This window comes from Brachyistius frenatus, unplaced genomic scaffold, assembly GCF_029030835.1.
Source record: "Brachyistius frenatus isolate BFR_SWC_R1_liver_20210118 unplaced genomic scaffold, ASM2903083v1 Contig_9, whole genome shotgun sequence".
NCBI classification, from domain to species: Eukaryota; Metazoa; Chordata; class Actinopteri; family Embiotocidae; genus Brachyistius; species Brachyistius frenatus.
The window spans coordinates 1,724,059-1,741,306 of record NW_027210608.1 but is presented as its reverse complement, the minus strand read 5'-3'; the positions used below and the strand labels follow the sequence as shown (position 1 = coordinate 1,741,306).

At 43.5% G+C, this 17,248-nt stretch overlaps 1 protein-coding gene across 3 annotated transcripts in view; it reads left to right on the top strand.

Annotated features, from left to right (window-relative positions):
• The first annotated feature begins 1,176 nt into the window (after window positions 1-1,176).
• The window catches only part of kif13ba (kinesin family member 13Ba), a 36,579-nt gene continuing 20,507 nt past the window's right edge, over window positions 1,177-17,248 (top strand). For 2 of the 3 annotated variants that reach the window (XM_069690318.1, XM_069690317.1), the window contains exons 1-4: window positions 1,177-1,355; window positions 1,597-1,929; window positions 7,050-7,143; window positions 16,905-16,917. In XM_069690318.1, coding sequence (XP_069546419.1) covers window positions 1,860-1,929; window positions 7,050-7,143; window positions 16,905-16,917 — 177 coding nt within the window. In that variant the 5' untranslated portion in view covers window positions 1,177-1,355; window positions 1,597-1,859. Of the gene's footprint in view, window positions 1,356-1,596; window positions 1,930-7,049; window positions 7,150-16,904; window positions 16,918-17,248 lie in introns of those variants that run through there. The other variant, XM_069690319.1, reaches the window with a different exon arrangement.

Genomic DNA, 17,248 nt, shown 5'->3' with positions numbered 1-17,248 from the left:
ATGTTTTGCATATCTGCTTGCTAATCAAAATTAGAGGCAATCCTGCATAATAATGAAGTATTCACTAAATAATTAATATTAATTAATATCGATTAATTAGCCTATAGCCTATTAAAACAGTAGGGTATCCTTTACAGGGGGTCTTAGGTAGGTAGGCAGGTATTTACTTTATTAATCCCCGAGGGGAATTTTTTTTCGCTACAGCAGCATACATACAGAAGCAATAAGATAATAATAGAAATAATAGAATAAAATAATAGAATAGAATAGAATAGAATAGAATAGAATAGAATAGAATAATAATCTTCAAGGATGACTGAATATAGCTGATGGATTTACGGATATGTTTATTTTGTGTCGTTGTTAGACCTCATTGCTGTGCTGCGTATTGGATACGTGTTTGTTTGTTTTTCTGTTCTGTAGTGTTAAATGTAATGATGAATATAACTGAACTGAAAAGTGTGCGGTGGTGTGATGTAATGTAAAAGAACCGGATTGAACTATCAAGGTTTATTTTGAAAAGCACGGGAAGTGTAAAGTTCATTATATTTACATTGACGGCGGACACCGGAAGTGTCACGTGACTGACCGGGGTCTCGAACACATCTGGTAACAAGTACTTTCCCCGCTGTGTTTTATCCTCAAGTTGTTTCTAGTTGTTATTTGCTTTATTCCTCCTGGAAAGAGGTGACAGTTATAAGTGGACTTCTTACCGACCGAGGCGCGACCGGCAGCTCCTTTAACCCGCCGTTACCGGGTCCCGGCCGGGCTCGTTGTGTTCACGCCTCACGGGGGGAAACTCACGTGACAACCGCGTTGAGCCGCCGATTTTAAGAAGAGCAATGTCACCATGTCCAGCAGATATGTTCAACACAAAGTAAACGACCGATTTGACGTAAATATGTTCAAATACAGACGACGAGTCCGTCGTGAAGTTTAGTAAACGGTCTTGGCGAAGTGACGTCACTGACTTTAAGCTCGCGGTTATTTCACGTCAGGGAGGCCTAACGTTGAGAGTTTACGTTACTTTGAAACGTGTATGACCGAATAAACATCAGCGGTCGCTTCTGAAAATGTTAACTTTTTCTGGAAAAAAAAAAAAATAAAATCACTGTCCTTCACATCTCCTTGGTGAGTTTCTGTATTTTTGACAGATGAGTCGAACTGTCCGCGCTTTTATTTTGAAGGTTTCGGCGGCGGAAGGGCGGATGCTGCTGGCTGTTTGTAGCTCGACGCGCAGGGAGGACCGCGGATTCCGCTGGGAAGCTGGAGATCATCGCCAGGCAGCTCTCCGCGGATCTCTCTCGGCTCTACTCGCAGGTTAACGGTGTCACCTCAGGGATGAGTCCGCCGAGGTATGTAGCGCGAAGGTCGGGTACTGTCCGGGACCGTTATGCAGCCTGATGGGAGGAAATGGCCCCCAAAACGCGCTCCTTTCCTGCCGCTGCTCCTCTTCAGTTTGTCTGGCAAATTAGCTGGCTAGCCCGTTTTTTTTTTTTTTTTTTTTTGCTCCTCCTTGCTGATAGCATATGTTTGCTCAGTCACAAACCCCAGCTGCTGTGATACCCTGCTGATTTACATGTCTCCTCTCTGCAGCCTCCGCGCCTCTAAATGAACCTGGAATATGAACAGAAGACGAAAATAAGCGGCGGCTGCGTCCTGCAGGATTGTGCCCAGGCTTTTTGTTTTTCCGTGGACATGCCTGGTCTGTGGAGCAAAGCTGAGAGAGGCTAGCTGGCCGACAGTCCGGCTGGCGCAACGTTTCCAGGCTTTTGGATGATTGATCAGCTGAGGAGCTGATTTTTTTTTTTTAAATTTCGGATCAGCGCTGCTTTCCTTTCCTGAGTGAAGGAGCCAGCATGGGGGAGCCCAGCCTGGACGACGCCAATGTCAAGGTGGCTGTTCGTGTCCGGCCCATGAACAGGAGAGGTGAGGGGGTTTCAGTCTGCTCTGATTTGGGTTTTTACTCATGCTGACAGCGTGTGTTTGTCTTGTTTAAATACAGATTCACGCAACACATGCTTCAAGGCTATATTCAATATTTAAGGTGCATATTGAATCATCAGTACGAATACTGAAAGATTGAAAAAATGTTTTTTCCTGATGGGCTATCTTTGTCTTACATGATGCTTAGATTACACCGGGCTAACTGTAAACAAACTGCATCTCACAATAACTGTGCACCATAGACAGGCCTGACTTAAGTACTCCCCAGTTTTATTTCCTGGGAATGGGATGGCAGTCAGAAATCAACACCCATTAGTGAAATGAGCTGATGCAGATTTAAACAACCAAAGAAACCCGGTAGCCCTGCTGATCTGGGTGGCACATGTTTGTACAGTGCTGCCATAGGGCTTCCCTGATGGCCGCCTGCCATCCAGCCAGATTTAAAAGCGAGCTGCTGTGTGCGATCCGCTGTGAGAAAGTCCAGACGCTTTGTCTCTTTTACAGCCTGATAGAGATGCCAACGGCTTCTCGACTTCATCTGTCACTTACTTAAGGGATCAGCAGACTCAGTAGTTTGACACAAGTGTTTTCTGTTTATGTAATTGGAAGAAGTCTGAAAAAACTTTGCCCTATTGATTTTGCAGCATCAGTGCGCCTGGTGTCATTTGCTGGAAATGTGATTGCACAGTGATGATGTCTTTTCTGAATAGAGGCTTTTGTCTTGTCCCTGTTATCACAATTTTAACTAAGACCACACTGTCATACACATATTTTCAGTTCAATGGTCTTCCCTGCATCGCTACATGTCCACACATTGTTAAATCCTCATCTCTGTTTTTAGAAACGCCCGGGTAACAAAGGCACAGTGTTGCGCAAATCTTCATGCACGCTCAAATGCTCCAGTCAATTATATTGCAGATTTGCAGGGCTGTACACACAGGAAGGCACAGATGACATTTCCTGGTCGATTGCCAAGTCGTGTTTGTGCTGTGGGATACCATGTGTCCCATGAAAGGAGGAGGAGGAGGAGAGCTGCTGAGGCAAAGTGGTTGACGGACAACCGGCAGAATGAATCACGTGTGTCCCTCTCCCCTCCCACTCAGAGATGGAGATGTCGGTCACAAGATCAAGGCGGTGGATCACTACACCGTTCCCAGAGGCAGGGGTTCACCATTAATTCTAATGTGGAGACACCCTTCAGTCAGGGAGACATTTTCAGTGATGGCTCTTTCTAAAGTTAGACATTTGTTTTTGACACGTGCAAACATCTCTCTGTCCAACAATCCCCTTTATGTCTCCAGTTTCATTGGTTCTGACCACTTCCCGGGCTGCCAGGTGCTCTGTGGCCTGACAGCTACAGGTGATGGCCAACTGTCAAACAGAGTCACAGAAATCATCACCTCTTATTTTGTTATAACTCGCAAAAGACCTCGCACTGTCCTTTAGAAATGAATGCAGTGACAGAGTAATTGTGGCCCTTCGGTCAGCCTCGAATCCAATGTGTTACTCACTGTTGAGTTTTCAAACTTCTAAAAGTGTCCTTCAGAGGTAGAAGTGACGCTGGTCGCAGCCAGCCTGCATTGCTTGTTGCTAACTAGACTTTGTGCATAAACAAATGTGTGCATGTGTCTTCCATTACTCAGCAAGAAAAAAAACAGTCTTGATTTTGGTGAATGGGAGAAAGTAGGCACATGGATGGCAGGCTGAGGGCCGGAGTGGGTTTGGAACCGGCAGTGCCACGTTTCCAGTCGTGCCGTTCTGATGCTTTCTCTGCCTGAATAGGACCTCTGTCCAAAATCTACCAATGTTCATGAAATATTTGTATGATTTCACGTAGCCACCGGAAACCAAATGAGAGCAAATCGCACTCAAAAATCAAATCGGACCCTAGAGAGAGAGCTCTGCGTGCTCTTTTCCAGTTCCACATTATTTTTTATTTTTATTTAGGTCTCCACACAGTCACATCTTTAGGCTGTTCAGTTCGTCCTCTGTCTCCTCCTGTCAGACCGTTGCTTCAGGGCACAGCGGCAGTGTAGCTGAGGGACGACACTTTCCTCACTTGCATTGCCCCAGCTGGTGTGGTGATTCAGACCTGTGACTCTGAAATAATAAGCAGGCTTCTTTATCCCAGAGGCCACGTCCTCGTGTGTCCCAGGTTGCGGCGGAGAGTTGGTGTAGCTGCCTGGCTGGACAAAGGCAGGAAAGGAGTCAGTCTGAATGAGTATTTGCTAACGTTGCATAATGCTTCATGTTCCCATGGCTGTGGCCTTCGAAGAACGGGGCAACCTCAGGCGTAGCAACGGCAACGCCACAGCCAATCGGCTTCCTGGCTGGTGTCGGAGCTGCTGTGCCAAACCTCAGCACCGGTAGCCCAGGGAAGGACCTGAGAGAAGGCCAGTGGAAAGTGGGAGCTGGTTATGGAGCAACGAGAGGCGGATAACAATGGGTACATTTATCCTCTCAACCATACCGCATCACACTTTCCCCTCGGCTGGCCAGGAAGTATGGCGGTAGCACAAGGGGGACGTGGGTAATGGAGGCAGCAGTAGGAGAAGAAATGGTAGGACAGAAAGTTTTCTCTCCGTGTCAGTTGGGTGACTGACAAGTGAGAGCAACATGAAGCTAAACAGGGTTGTTTAGCTTCATCTTGCTCTCTCTGTCATTGAGTCTCTGTTCTCTCCTCCTGCCTCTTTTTTTTTTTTTTTTTTTTTTTAGCTTTGTAGTATCCTTGACAGCAGAAGAATTAGACAGTGATTCTGGTCCTCTCACCTTTGACCCCAAGTTTCCATGGCTCTACCTCTGTCTTCCTGCCAGGAACAGTCATGGTGAGGCTAACTAAGCAGACATGTTAGTGGACCGCAACAGCTCCACCCATCGGACGTAGAACTGCTCAGATTGGGATTCCCTTTTGTCTTTCAGTTATTAGCCTGTGTTTGATCGGAAGAGAAGACCATGCTAATATTTAGGTGTATTTAAGCACACAAAGCCTTCTGCCCACCTACACAGATGATGGAAATCCTCTTGTCTGGAACAGAGAGGGGCAGGTATGGTCAGGTAGCGTCTAGCAAGGATGCTAACGATTCATACTGAGTCATCTGGAGAAATCATCGCACATTAAACAAAGGTGTATTTGAAACTGCTGTCTTCTGTACACTGTGATCAACCCTGGCTAGTGCATTGTTTGTTAAGGAGCTGGTAGCATGTTGCGCATGGCAAGCAGCTGTTCCCCCCCCCCCCCCCCTCGTGACCAGCCCATTGTACTGTATATGTACGCCCCCCCTCTACAGTAGTCGCTCCTCGGTGAGAAATACCAACTGAAAGTCTTCACACTATAGAATGATACTTGTAAAACAACGCTTGAGATGGTTCTTGTAGAAGAAAGGAATTGAAACCACAGAATGTTTTTCCTGTCCTAACACATTTGCTGATGATTGACAACCTTGCATGCTCTTGCAAGTCTTCTACACGAGTGAAAATGATTAGACAGCCGTCTGTGTCGTGTCTTGGTTGTCTGTTAAACAAAAAAAATCGAGCAGTTTATATCCAATTACTTAAATGAATATGGTGGAAAGGAACGCCAATAATATGAGTTCTACAAGCAAACATATGTAACACTTTATACTTTAATTAATTTGAGATATAAGCACATATATTAGGTGGTTAAAAAAAAAAAAGAAGCAAATTTTGTTTATAGTAATGCATGCCTTGCATTTATAGGAAAAGCATCTCGGTGCCTTTTAAAGGCCAGTTGAGCCGGATGGATGCTTGTTTACATGTGAGGCCTGAACCTGCTCCTACAATTGAGGGACAGTATTTATTACCAGCAAGTGTCCTTGAGCAAACACTCATTTGCAGCTGAAGGAGTTCTGCTGTTCCCAGCACTGACCTCAGATCTTCCTGTGGAGGACGTCACCATAGAGGAAGGTGTCCCAACCAGGGGGGAACTTATGGGTGCAAAGGACCTGGTCCCACCTTTATCTTATCAGCTCGGTTGAATAGCAGGAATTTGTCATTGTGTTTTGTTGCCTGATGAGAGAGATGTTCCTCTGGCTGACATTTCCTGTTGCTGTGTTATTGATTAGCCCAATGTTAACACATGGATAGTGACTAAACTGTATGATTAGAATTATGTTGAATTGATTATGTTGTGGCCCTTAAACACACAATTTTATTTTATTTTTTACTGCAGTGAAGTGTAATGCAGTAATCGGCTATTAAAAACTATATTTCAGTCACTTTGACCTTTGCATTCACCTGGTCTTCTGCTACTTGTGAACTTTTTTTTTTCTTTAAATGCATGTTAGGCCAGATGTTGGATGTTGGACCAGTGAGACCAGATGTTTTATATCAAGCATATGCACATGTGTAATACTCCAGACTCAAAAACATTGACACATATATTGCATATATATACTTGAAATGAGTTGGTTGTTCTGTTTGTGTCTTAATTTGTATTTTGTAGTAATGCACATCTTTCATTTAGAGGATCAGTTCTTTTTTTTGATGGGGCAGCGTAATAGTCGTCTTAATGAAGTAGCCTCAGTGGGCAACATCGTGTGTTGACTTCTGCAGCCTGTTGACAAATACCTGAGTGGACAAAGCACTCGGACCGCTCCCTCCGCTGAGTGAGGAAATGGACCGTTGGAGTTTGCAAGGCCAAGTGTTGCATCATGACACAAACACGCCAGGGTCAAAATGGGAGGTCATTAGTTGTGTGTGTGTGTGTGTGTGTGTGTGTGTGTGTGTGTATGTATGTATAGAGAAAGCCTGGACAGGTTCTGTTTTATTGTTTAGCCCAGGGCTTACTCCAAGTCAAAACATAATTTTCAGATTCCTGCTCACAGTTGTTTCAACTTGATCTTTTACAGGAAATTATTGCTACAATGCAATTTAACATCTGCTTAATTTCTAATGCAGAGAAGAAGTAACCATCAGATCCGTGTTGGTTAAAGTTTCCGTGTCTGTAAACTGACCCATTATGTAGGTCATTAAACATGTTGAGTCATTTTCTAAGCATCATGTCTGCTTGTAAATTGGGATGTGTGGTGTGTGAGTTGTCCGTGCTGTGGATGTGGTAGTAACACCTGCTGTCTGATCAACAGAAAAGGAACTAAACACTAAATGTGTCGTGGAAATGGCGAGGAACCAGACGATCCTCCATCCTGCTGGAACTAACCTCGGAAAAGGAGACTCCAGGTAAGTCTGTTTGTCGGGTGGCTAAACTCTGTGTCCTCAGAACTCATTTATTGTCCTATACACAAGTACTTCAACCAAAACACATCATTCTGTTTTTCCATTAGAGGCCCAGTTTACAACTCTTGCAGCACTCAGAGAATTCACATTTGAATATTACATACCTTTTTCACACAAATTAACAGGACACAAATAGGTTTGAACATATGTAAACACGTCAGGGAGATTTTCTTCCATTAGAAGTATACATCCATAAATCCTGCTCGTATTCACAGAAAAAGATGGATGCCTTGATTTCAGAACTTGAAGGAGAATCATCAGATTTTAAAGTTTCCTTCTGTGTCCGTGTCCGTTGACGGTCGTGTGTACATCAACAGATATTTGAAAACAGGAACTATTAATAGCTAATTTTTGATTTAATGGGCTGCTTTGCTAAAGGTAAACACACTTAAGCTAAACTAATGATGCCGTGGGTTGTTTCAGATGGCCAACATTTTAAACATCCTTTATAGTCGTACTCTCAGCCAGTGAGCTGCCAGTGGCCCCATTTCTGTTGCTTACTTACAGACAGTTTCTGGGCTGATTTGCAGCTGTACTGTAGTTCTTGTAAGCCCCCCCTGTGCTCTGACAGAGATACAGAGTGCTGGGGAATTTCATATGTTTTTACCCTAATTGGTATTTCTTAGAAAATCTTGTCTCAGATTTGTTTGGAATGTTTCTTTGTCCTCATGCTGTAGTTTTTGGCAGGAGGCTGGCTGACCACCTGCTGGGCCTCCTCGGGACAGGTGGATTTCAGTTCACATTACTTGTCACTTGTTCCCCTCTCCTTTGGCTTTTCCTGTCTCATCTTGTTATCCAGCTGCTGTTAGTGAGTAATGCTAAATTATGCTTGGAGTCTGGAGTCTTTCTAATCTGCACTGAAGGGGATCTTTGGAACTATTAGATTTAGTGATACTGGGGAGAACAGGGGGGCTGTGTGTTGTTGGATCTGTGTCTGAGTGAGGGAATGTGGCAGTGGGGATCAGGCCCATCAAAGAGTGTGGCTAAAATAACTCTGGAAGGACAGATGTTGAGGTTAACCATCAGATCTGCAAGAAAAGGTTGTCGTAGTTGAAGTTTTTTTTTTTTTTTTTTGTATTGATTTAAATGATGTAATGTTTCAAAATCAGCTAATAGGCCACGCCGGACTACTGATCGGCCATCTTGGAGGAAGCCAGCTGCGTCAGAAGAAAGATCTCCTTGTCACTGGTGGAGCTGACTGCAGGCTGCCAGATCAGAAGCAATGAATAATACTGCTTTCAGGCTGAGGTTGATGAGCAGACAACAGCAGCAGCATGTGTTTTCATGTGTGTGTGTGTGTGTGCGCGTGTGCGCGTGTGCGCGTGTGTGCGTGTGTGTGTGTGTGTGTGTCAGAGGTGCCTGGAAGAAAGACAGCAGCATCGAGATGCAGGCAGACGGGGACAATTAAACATGAAAAGACAGACTCCACTCCGCTCCTCTCTTCCCTCACTCCGCCGGGTCGTAACTCCCCACCGCCTGGCTTCCTCCCTTTTTCTCAACTCTTCCGTTTCCGTGGCAACACAGTTGGAGGTTAACTCTGGGTCGCTGCCGGTGACCGTGAAGCCCCTTCCTTGAGTGAGGAGAAGATGGAAGAGGGGGGGGGGGGGGAGACTCATTTACTCGAGCATCTGTCGACCATAAACTTTCCCCGGTGACTTTTATGGAAGACTGAACAAGAGCAGAGTTGTAGTTTCTCTCTCTCTCTCCCTCAATGACAAAAGGGGCGAGGAAGCGACAGGAGGACGGGCTGACTGATGGCTGACTGACGGCTGCACTCGGCATGCAGATGCTGTTTTCATTTTGTGCATTTGGGTCCAGGTTACAATGACATCGTGTTTACATTAGAGGATTATCGCTTACTCAGCATTTTAGTTGGTTAATATTAGTTGAGGAGTGGGTACGCAGAGGAAGTGTGCAATAAAGCTGGGATGTTGCAGGTGCGTGTTGTTTGCTTAAGCTAACTGAGCGGGATTCCCCTTGTTTAAACAGGGAAGACGTATCTGCAGCAGGCGACGTGTAAGAGGGGGGAACAGAATGACAGAATCCAAACTTTGTCTATATTTTTGTAGTTTACAGGCACAAACTTCAACTCCAGCTGTTGCAATAGAGGACGACCACATTAAACTGGAATTTCAAGGATTTCAACCAAACGTTTGGTTGAACCAAAAGGAAAAGAGAGAAGAAAAAGAAAATGTTTTGATTTTCAGGCCACAAAGTTACATGTATTATGTCTTTTATAATGATTTGTTTTGTTAACCATTTCTGAGGATTCTCTCCTATTTTAAATACACTTAATTATCTGCATAATGTTTGCTATTTGTTTTGGATTCCATTGTATCTTTAAATGATCTTTATTTCCTAGATTACCAACAACAGGAAGGTGCATCCTGCCCCACTTCTACTTTATTTTCCTGTCCTCGCTAATATAATCTGACCACTTTTTTTAAAAATTCTTACCAAGGTAGAAAAGACATTGTTTTGTGAGCATTAAACTGCACCAGAGCTACTCTGCAGCTGAGTTATTTGGCAGTGTGGAAACAATGTGGAACAAAGGCTGGCATGACAATTTTGCAGGACATTGGCCTGCGACACAAATGAGCTCCGGGAAGGATATCCTGTGTCAGAGGTCATGTGACAAGTGGTCCTAACGAACAGAGGAACATGTAGTGAGAGGTGACAGATTTTTGTTTTACTGCAGGGTATTACATTTTACCATCAGTAGAGTGATGGAGAAAGGCTGGTGTATATTTTCATTTAAGGACAGGACAAAAGGATTAACTGTGTTTCCTTAACCTGAAGCAGCTTTCTGACCAACTGTGACTCAGTATGTAGAAACACAGCTGCATCATTTATTCAAACAAGGTCAGTTCAGGGCTGCAAATGTTGGGTTGTTTGAAGAAAAATTTGAAATAGGCAACTTTTGCATAAAGTGCACACTACTGGTAGTTTACTTAGTAACAGAAGCACCACGTTTCTACCGTTTATATAGGGAAACCTTTGTGCAGTGTTTTGGCATCTGCTTCACTTTCAAATTTCACAGATCTCATTTTGAAACTGGACTTTGGTACCTACGGCAACACCCCCTCACCAATGCAGGCCTGTGCATTGTTTTAATGAAGCGCTACTTCCATCTGATTGCCCGCTAAGTTTGTTGTGATGAAATAAAACTGTTCATCATCCACGATGGAACCTCTGACGTGTATATTCACCTTCTGCTGCACGAGACTTATAATCTCTGCAGTCAGACTTAGTTCTGGAAAATATTTGCCCTGTTGTTTTTGTGGGAGGTTGTTGCTGCAGCTCAGGATTAGTTCTGTTTGGATACAAATGAAGGATTTTCTCCTTCTTTTGGGCTGGCAGTAACCATTGTCTATCCAGGTAAATGGAGGAAGCTGTCGCCTTTGAACTGATTCTCTGATCTGATATCTAATGGGAGCTGGGAAACAGAACTTCCACTTGAAAATGTTCACTGACTCCGCTGTCACGATTACTCCTGGTTAGTAGAAGCACTCAGGCAGACAGAACTCTGGCTGAATGCCCCACAGCTTATGCATTAGCCCGATCGGTTGGTTCAGTTTTAGACATTTCGTCTCCATTTATTTTAAATGAAACCAGAGCCTATTTTCTCTTCCTCTTTTTCGTGTTCTTACTTACTGTGCAACAAGGAGGAATTATTCTCAGAGGGCAAATGATGGTTAATTACCCATTTAAGATTCGGATCTAAATATTCACCAGTTTTCTCCTGCTGGATTCTCCTGGTCATTTCCTAATTGGTTTCTGCTGTAAGTAATACAGGAGTCAGCATGTTGAAAATGTAAAGGAGGAGACCTTTCAGAGGCAGTCATTTTCAAAGCATAACTCAATATCCATACATATGTTTTAGGTCTGTTGCTGTTCTCTTGCCTGCTTAACTTTATATTCTCATACTAAAGTTGAAATGTTGTCCTCTCTGGCATGGAAAAGAAAATAACAGCCGTCACTGAAAGCAGACAAGGCCATGCAGGACTGGTTAAACACTGAGCCTGGAACAAGCCTGACACACAGTAGAGCGCCGACCTGCTCACCGCCTCCAACCACAGCCTGAGCTGCAAGACAAGAATTAAAAAATCCTTTGGAATATGATCAGATAGTTTTTATGTCTTTTATTAAGTCACATTATTCCTTCCAAGAGCCTTTTTTTTTTTCACATGAGACTCAAGTGACATTTTGAGCTTTACTTAATCAAAACTTCCACATACTATTTTTGTAGTAATTCCTCAGTGAACATTTGAAAGGACCTCACTTGAGGCTTACTTCCTTATTTCATTTTTCCTCACGTGTGGGTGCTTGTGGGTCTGGTTCAGTTTTTCCACCAGCAGCACAGTGCTGCCACCCTCAGTGACTCACTGCAGTGATGAAGTTTTAGGATTTGCTACGGTTTTTGAATTCATGACCATCAAGGAAACATTAATGGTATGATCTACCTCTTTATGCACTCTGCCAGCCAGGGTTTACATACCTTTTTTTTTGTGACATCTTGCACTTTATTTGGTGTCCTCTGTGCTTTTTTTTTTTTTTTTTTTTTTTTGCATGTCCTTTAAGATTCTCTTTGAAATGACATGGGATGTCCTTAACACCAGAGTCTGAATTGCATGGCGAGTGCACTTTGTACTTGTCTGTCTGATAAGCAGCGAGCTAACCTCCCCACAGCAGTGTGGTCAGACGCTACGGTTTGCATGATGACCTGAGGCTGTTTGCGTTGGACTACTGAAGCTGGATGTTGACACACTCTGACAAAGATCTGTCTCCTGTCAGTTGTCAGGAAGACAAACACAAGCGGCTCGGTTTCCAAGACGATATACAAAAGAGGCTGTGTGGCTGCGTATCTTGAATTGATGTTGGGCTTTGTGTGTGTGTGTGTGTAGCAGCATATGTGTGAGCGTAGTTTTTATTGTGTGGATGTGTGGTTTTATTGTGCTCGCCAAGATCTGTTTTTGAAGTGGAGGATCTGCGGTGTTTTTGTTCATATAGAAAAGTGGTATTTAAATGTAAAGTGAGGTGCAGTGATTTAAAAAAAAAAAAGAAGAAGAAAAATCCAGTCTGAACCAACAATGTGATGGTGGGAGTTTCTAACCGTCCACTGATATAATGACTTCGACATTCATCTACAGGCCACACTGGTTGGTTTCATCCAGATAGTTCTGTTCTGAAGCTTGAACCAGTGCAGAGGTTAGAAACTTGAGCCCAGCGTGAAGTACACGTTTATATCTTTAAGCCAGGGTTCGGAAGAGCTTAGCTCTGAATGCTTCTGAGTTAACAACATCAGTTTAGGAAACCTGAGTAACATTTCAAAGTGTACATTTTGCAGCACTTTCTATTTATATCGTGTGGTGCTTTCATTTGCTGGAAGTAGCTCGGACATCTGAGACTGGTACGTCAGGTTCGCAATAATGAGTCATAAGAGAAATCTAACCAAAGTTTAGACAAAGTTTTTCGAAACAAAGAGGATGTGAGTTGTTGCATTGAAACTATTGAACTTTCCCAGGAACATCACACTGAGCTTGTCTGGACTGCAGCGATAAGGAGATAACGCTACCAAATAAACGCATCAATAAACTGACACTTCTTCACCTGCTTAGCAGCTCCGGAGGGAAGGAGAACAGACACAATGATTAGTCCATGTCACAAATCTGTGAGCAGGCTACCATAGTCACCACTGCCCTTGTAGTGCGCTTTTCTGACTATGGATTTAGTCCATTGTAGTTGCTGCACAGTAACAGACTCTCCAGATATGTCGATTTTATTTTATTATTTTTTTTACCAGTTTTGAGCTAAAACTGGCTGTGTGATGGTGGAAGTTGGAGTTTGTGAAATAAGCTTTGAGATCAAGTTTTGCATCATGAGCCTGAGCTATTATGAATCTAAATGCTCCACTGGTCAATTGGCTGACAATAGCAAGATATTTAACATCAGCCATGCAAACCATTTTTATTTCGTAGGTCAGGTTTTCTGTTGAAGTTCTGCAAATATTCTGAAGCAGTTAAAGTGCATCACAGTTTGATAAACTGGAATTAATATATTAGGGTTTCAATTCGATTCGACTGCTAAATCTGAAGACATATGAATCAGTTTAAATGGTTCTTGCATGCTCTTTTTGATACAAGCTCAACATCAAATCAGTTGGGAACTGATTTTTTTCTAAATATATGCAAGTTTATCGGCCTTTTCAGAACGATTGTTGTGTGCTTAGACATTTCAGGTTTTTCATCAAATAAATATTCTTGCTTTTCAATGTTGAAGTTGACCACTTTATGTATTTGTGATTTTATGTTTAATGAAGTCCTTGTCGACACCAGTGGACGGTGAGAACTGAAGAGACGTAGCAGACGGTTTGCTGCGGATCAGAAATTTGCTCTGCATTCTTTCTTTACGTGGCATCTGTGATATTTCAGCAGCAGTAGGCAGCTGTACATTTGCTGTAAGAGTAGAATACAGACTTTCAATGTATATTTGCAGAGTACTAAAGCCTCTGAACATGTACAATCCACTCTGTGTTGCCTTGAACGTACAGTCTGTAGTTGCAGGGTGATATGCACAGGCTGTCTAACATGTGATCATTTTCACAGTATGCGAGGACCTGTTGTCATGTGGCGCAGCAGTCTGTGTGCGCTGGACTTGAGCCTCTTGCATGTCCTGTTGTCATGTGCCATCAGTGTGTACCGTGGTCCTCTGATGCCCTTTGTGCTTCAGCTTAACATTCCAGTCTCAGGTCCAGCCTCTCTCCTCCCTCAACCCCCCTGGCTACCTTCAGCCTTCTTTCCATCCTCCGCTCCTCGTTCCTCCCCACACAGCTGTGGATGGTACAGTCCAAGAGAGAGTGGAAAAAAAGAATGCAAGAACAGTAGAGAAAGGGGGGGGGGGGGGAGCAACCATGCATTAAGTTATTTTTTAAATGACGGCAATCAGAGCGGAGGAGCAGCCCTAAGAGAGGAGGGACGAATAGAAGTGTTTGAGGACCGAGGGAGGCGGGTTCACGGCTCTCCTGACCACCCCATCCTCCGCTCTCATTGGTCAGGGGGGCCACTAGCTTCGTTAATGGGCGTTTGAGCGCAATACATCGGTGACCCTTCTCGCCTACAGCCTCTGAAGCAACCATGACAGCTGTCATCACTACGTACGTCAAAACCTGCATGCTGGTTTCATCCCTACAGCGGAGAGATGGCTGCGGGGAGAACGTCGGCTTGTAGGATGCTCTAAAGGCGCTGAGAGGATCATTCATGGAAACAAAATTATGTGGAAATCAGGTTGTCACGAACAATTTAATATCAAAAAGACTATAGGTTGGGAAGTCTGTATCCACATCACTGAAGATGTATGTTGACAGAAGTGATTGTATGGTCTTCGAGAATCAGATGATTCTCTCCTTCCTTTGTAGCTTTAGAGAGTAAATGTCATTTTAACGTTGCATTTTAACTTTTGATCTGAGTTTTAGACCTTGAAAACACTTGCAAAGACAGACTGCTGGAGGTTTTGTGGAGTCTGAAACAGTGCAGTGTGGAGAAGGTGCTAATTGTATCCTGATCTGACCAGCTGCTGAAATCAATTAGACAGCAGACAGGAATTTGCTCTGCCTGTCTCTGCTCTCTGAGTGCAGCACGTCAGCAGTGGAACGTCTGTGAAATATGAAGTATAACGGATCGCTGGCTGGTTTGTGCAAAAACTACAGCTTTGGTGGTTTCTAAAGAATGTGCATGGGTAAAAGGAAACAGGTGTGTGAGTTTGTGAGTGTCTTCGTGCGTGTGCGCGTTTGTGTTCTTGTGCTGCTATCTTTACGCGAGCTTGTATAAGTATTGAATTGGGGAGGTTTTTTTGCCAGAATAATAAAGCTGAGGGTTAAGGTTGGAAAAGGAGAAGGTCAAGGTTAGGATATGGTTTCATGTTAGACATACAGCACTGACTGTCGAGATGAGTTATAATTTGTTTTGGAGGGATATCAGTGGAGGGTCCTCATAAGGCTAGAAGTATCTCTGTGTGTGGGTGTGTAAACCTCTTACCTCCGGCCTCATCATCCGACTTGACGCAGCTCTTTGACTGACAGCTGCCCTGACCCTGTGGGCGGGGCCAGCACTGCACCGATGGAGGAACACTAGAATAGAAGAACAATAGGAGAGAAGTGCCTGATTGTTTAGCCTTCAGAGGAGAAGTGTAAACAGAAACACTTGACACTTTTTGTTCAGGTTTTGTGTGAGTTTATTTGCAGAACGAGACAGTAACACTGCCAGACTCTTTTCCCCTCAGGCACCACAAGTCCAATCAATGTCACACCGCAGTTAACCATATTGACATAATTACAACTGGCCTTTACTCAGAGAAGTTCTGTGCAATCACAGGAAAGCATGTCAGACATCAGCATTGGTAAATGGTCAAATTCATAGCACACAAATTCTTCAAATTGAAATAAAATGCATATCTAGCTGCTGTCACTATTTTTTTTGTCATCTGCATGCCTGAAGCAGATCTAAGGAGTGCTCGCTAGTCAACTGACTCCAGTCTTGATCTACAGGGAAAGTGAAACCTGGTTCATGTTGTGATGAGATGGTAAACATCGTTGTGGTCTTCATGTTGTGTGGAAATCCTCGTCTGAGTGGATCTAAGAGACTCGGTCTCCTCCCAAACTGACTCAGAGATGGGCAGTGGACATGCAGGTCTGTGCATACATGGACAACAGAAATGCATCTGTAATTCATGCACATGCTCAAACATGTGCAAACTATTTGCAAACCCATGCTACCCTGCTAATCACAAAAGGTGTACAATGCCAATTAACCACGCCCAAATACCAGATGAATATGAACCAGGTGTTGTTATGTAGGTGGGATACTCTGACATGTACAGTTGTCATGTCAGCAAATCTGTCCAAGAACATACTTGATTGAAAAAGCACTTGTAGTATATATGTGGCATATTTCTCAGTAATCTGCAAAAGAGTAAAACCTAGGTTTTATGTTTCATTGTTTCTCCTCTTAAGTGCTTACATGTCATGTTCATAACATACTCTTTAAAAATAGATCAGCCTCATCTTGCTGCTCTGACCTTTCCTCATACAGTATGCAGAGAAAACCAGATGGAGTGGCCGTCTGCTTGCAGAGGAGATCGCTTTTAAAGGACATGGCTGTTGGCTAAATGTTCATAATACTGATGTGTTTACGTGCATTTATGTGTTCCCGTTTGCACATGTGCTTCCTTTGTTTTTCTGTGAAAGATCACAGATATTGGAGGCAATTCCCCTTCTTTTCAAATGTCTTTTTTATTGTTATTTCTTTACTTTTCCTCTGAGGCATTTTTGCCACACGTCTCTGTCACTTTCTGAGCGCGGCCTCGACCCGGTAACCTTTCCATCATCCGATTCCAGCACACACTACTTCAACACGGCCAACTTCAGCATCAGAACCGTCTTTCACAAAAAGATGGAAACAAGCGACAGACACACTCAAAGGTGATAGGCAGTGTGAAAAAACAAGCAACGCCTGAAGCCAATGGCCCTAATCCAGCTGTCGTCTCTGTCCACCCATGTCTTTCTTATTTCTTCTTAGGACACATGATGATAAGAAACCATGTTAGCTGTGAATATACAATATACTGCATCCTTTTTAATGTTGCTCTAAATGTCATCCATCTATCTTTCCACACGCTCCCGTGGACCTTGACCCTCCCAACATCATCAGGAGTCAGTCCAAGGTAACACACACACACACACACACACACACACACACACACACACACACACACACACACACACACACACACACAGATATTTTCAACACTAAGCTAATTCCAGGGTTGTGAATCATCTCTGTTCAACAGGGACACCGCTGTATTTCTTCTACTCAGTTTGTGAACTGTGTGCAACCTTCCAGGCAGTAGTACAAAGTATAAGTCAGTTTCCCATAGTTTCTTTTCCTTCTGTCACCTGAAAAATGTACATGCTGCTACACAAACATTCACTTAAAGTACACTATGTTGACTGTCATTTAAAAATAATATGTTTACCTTCTGAAAGAGACTAATT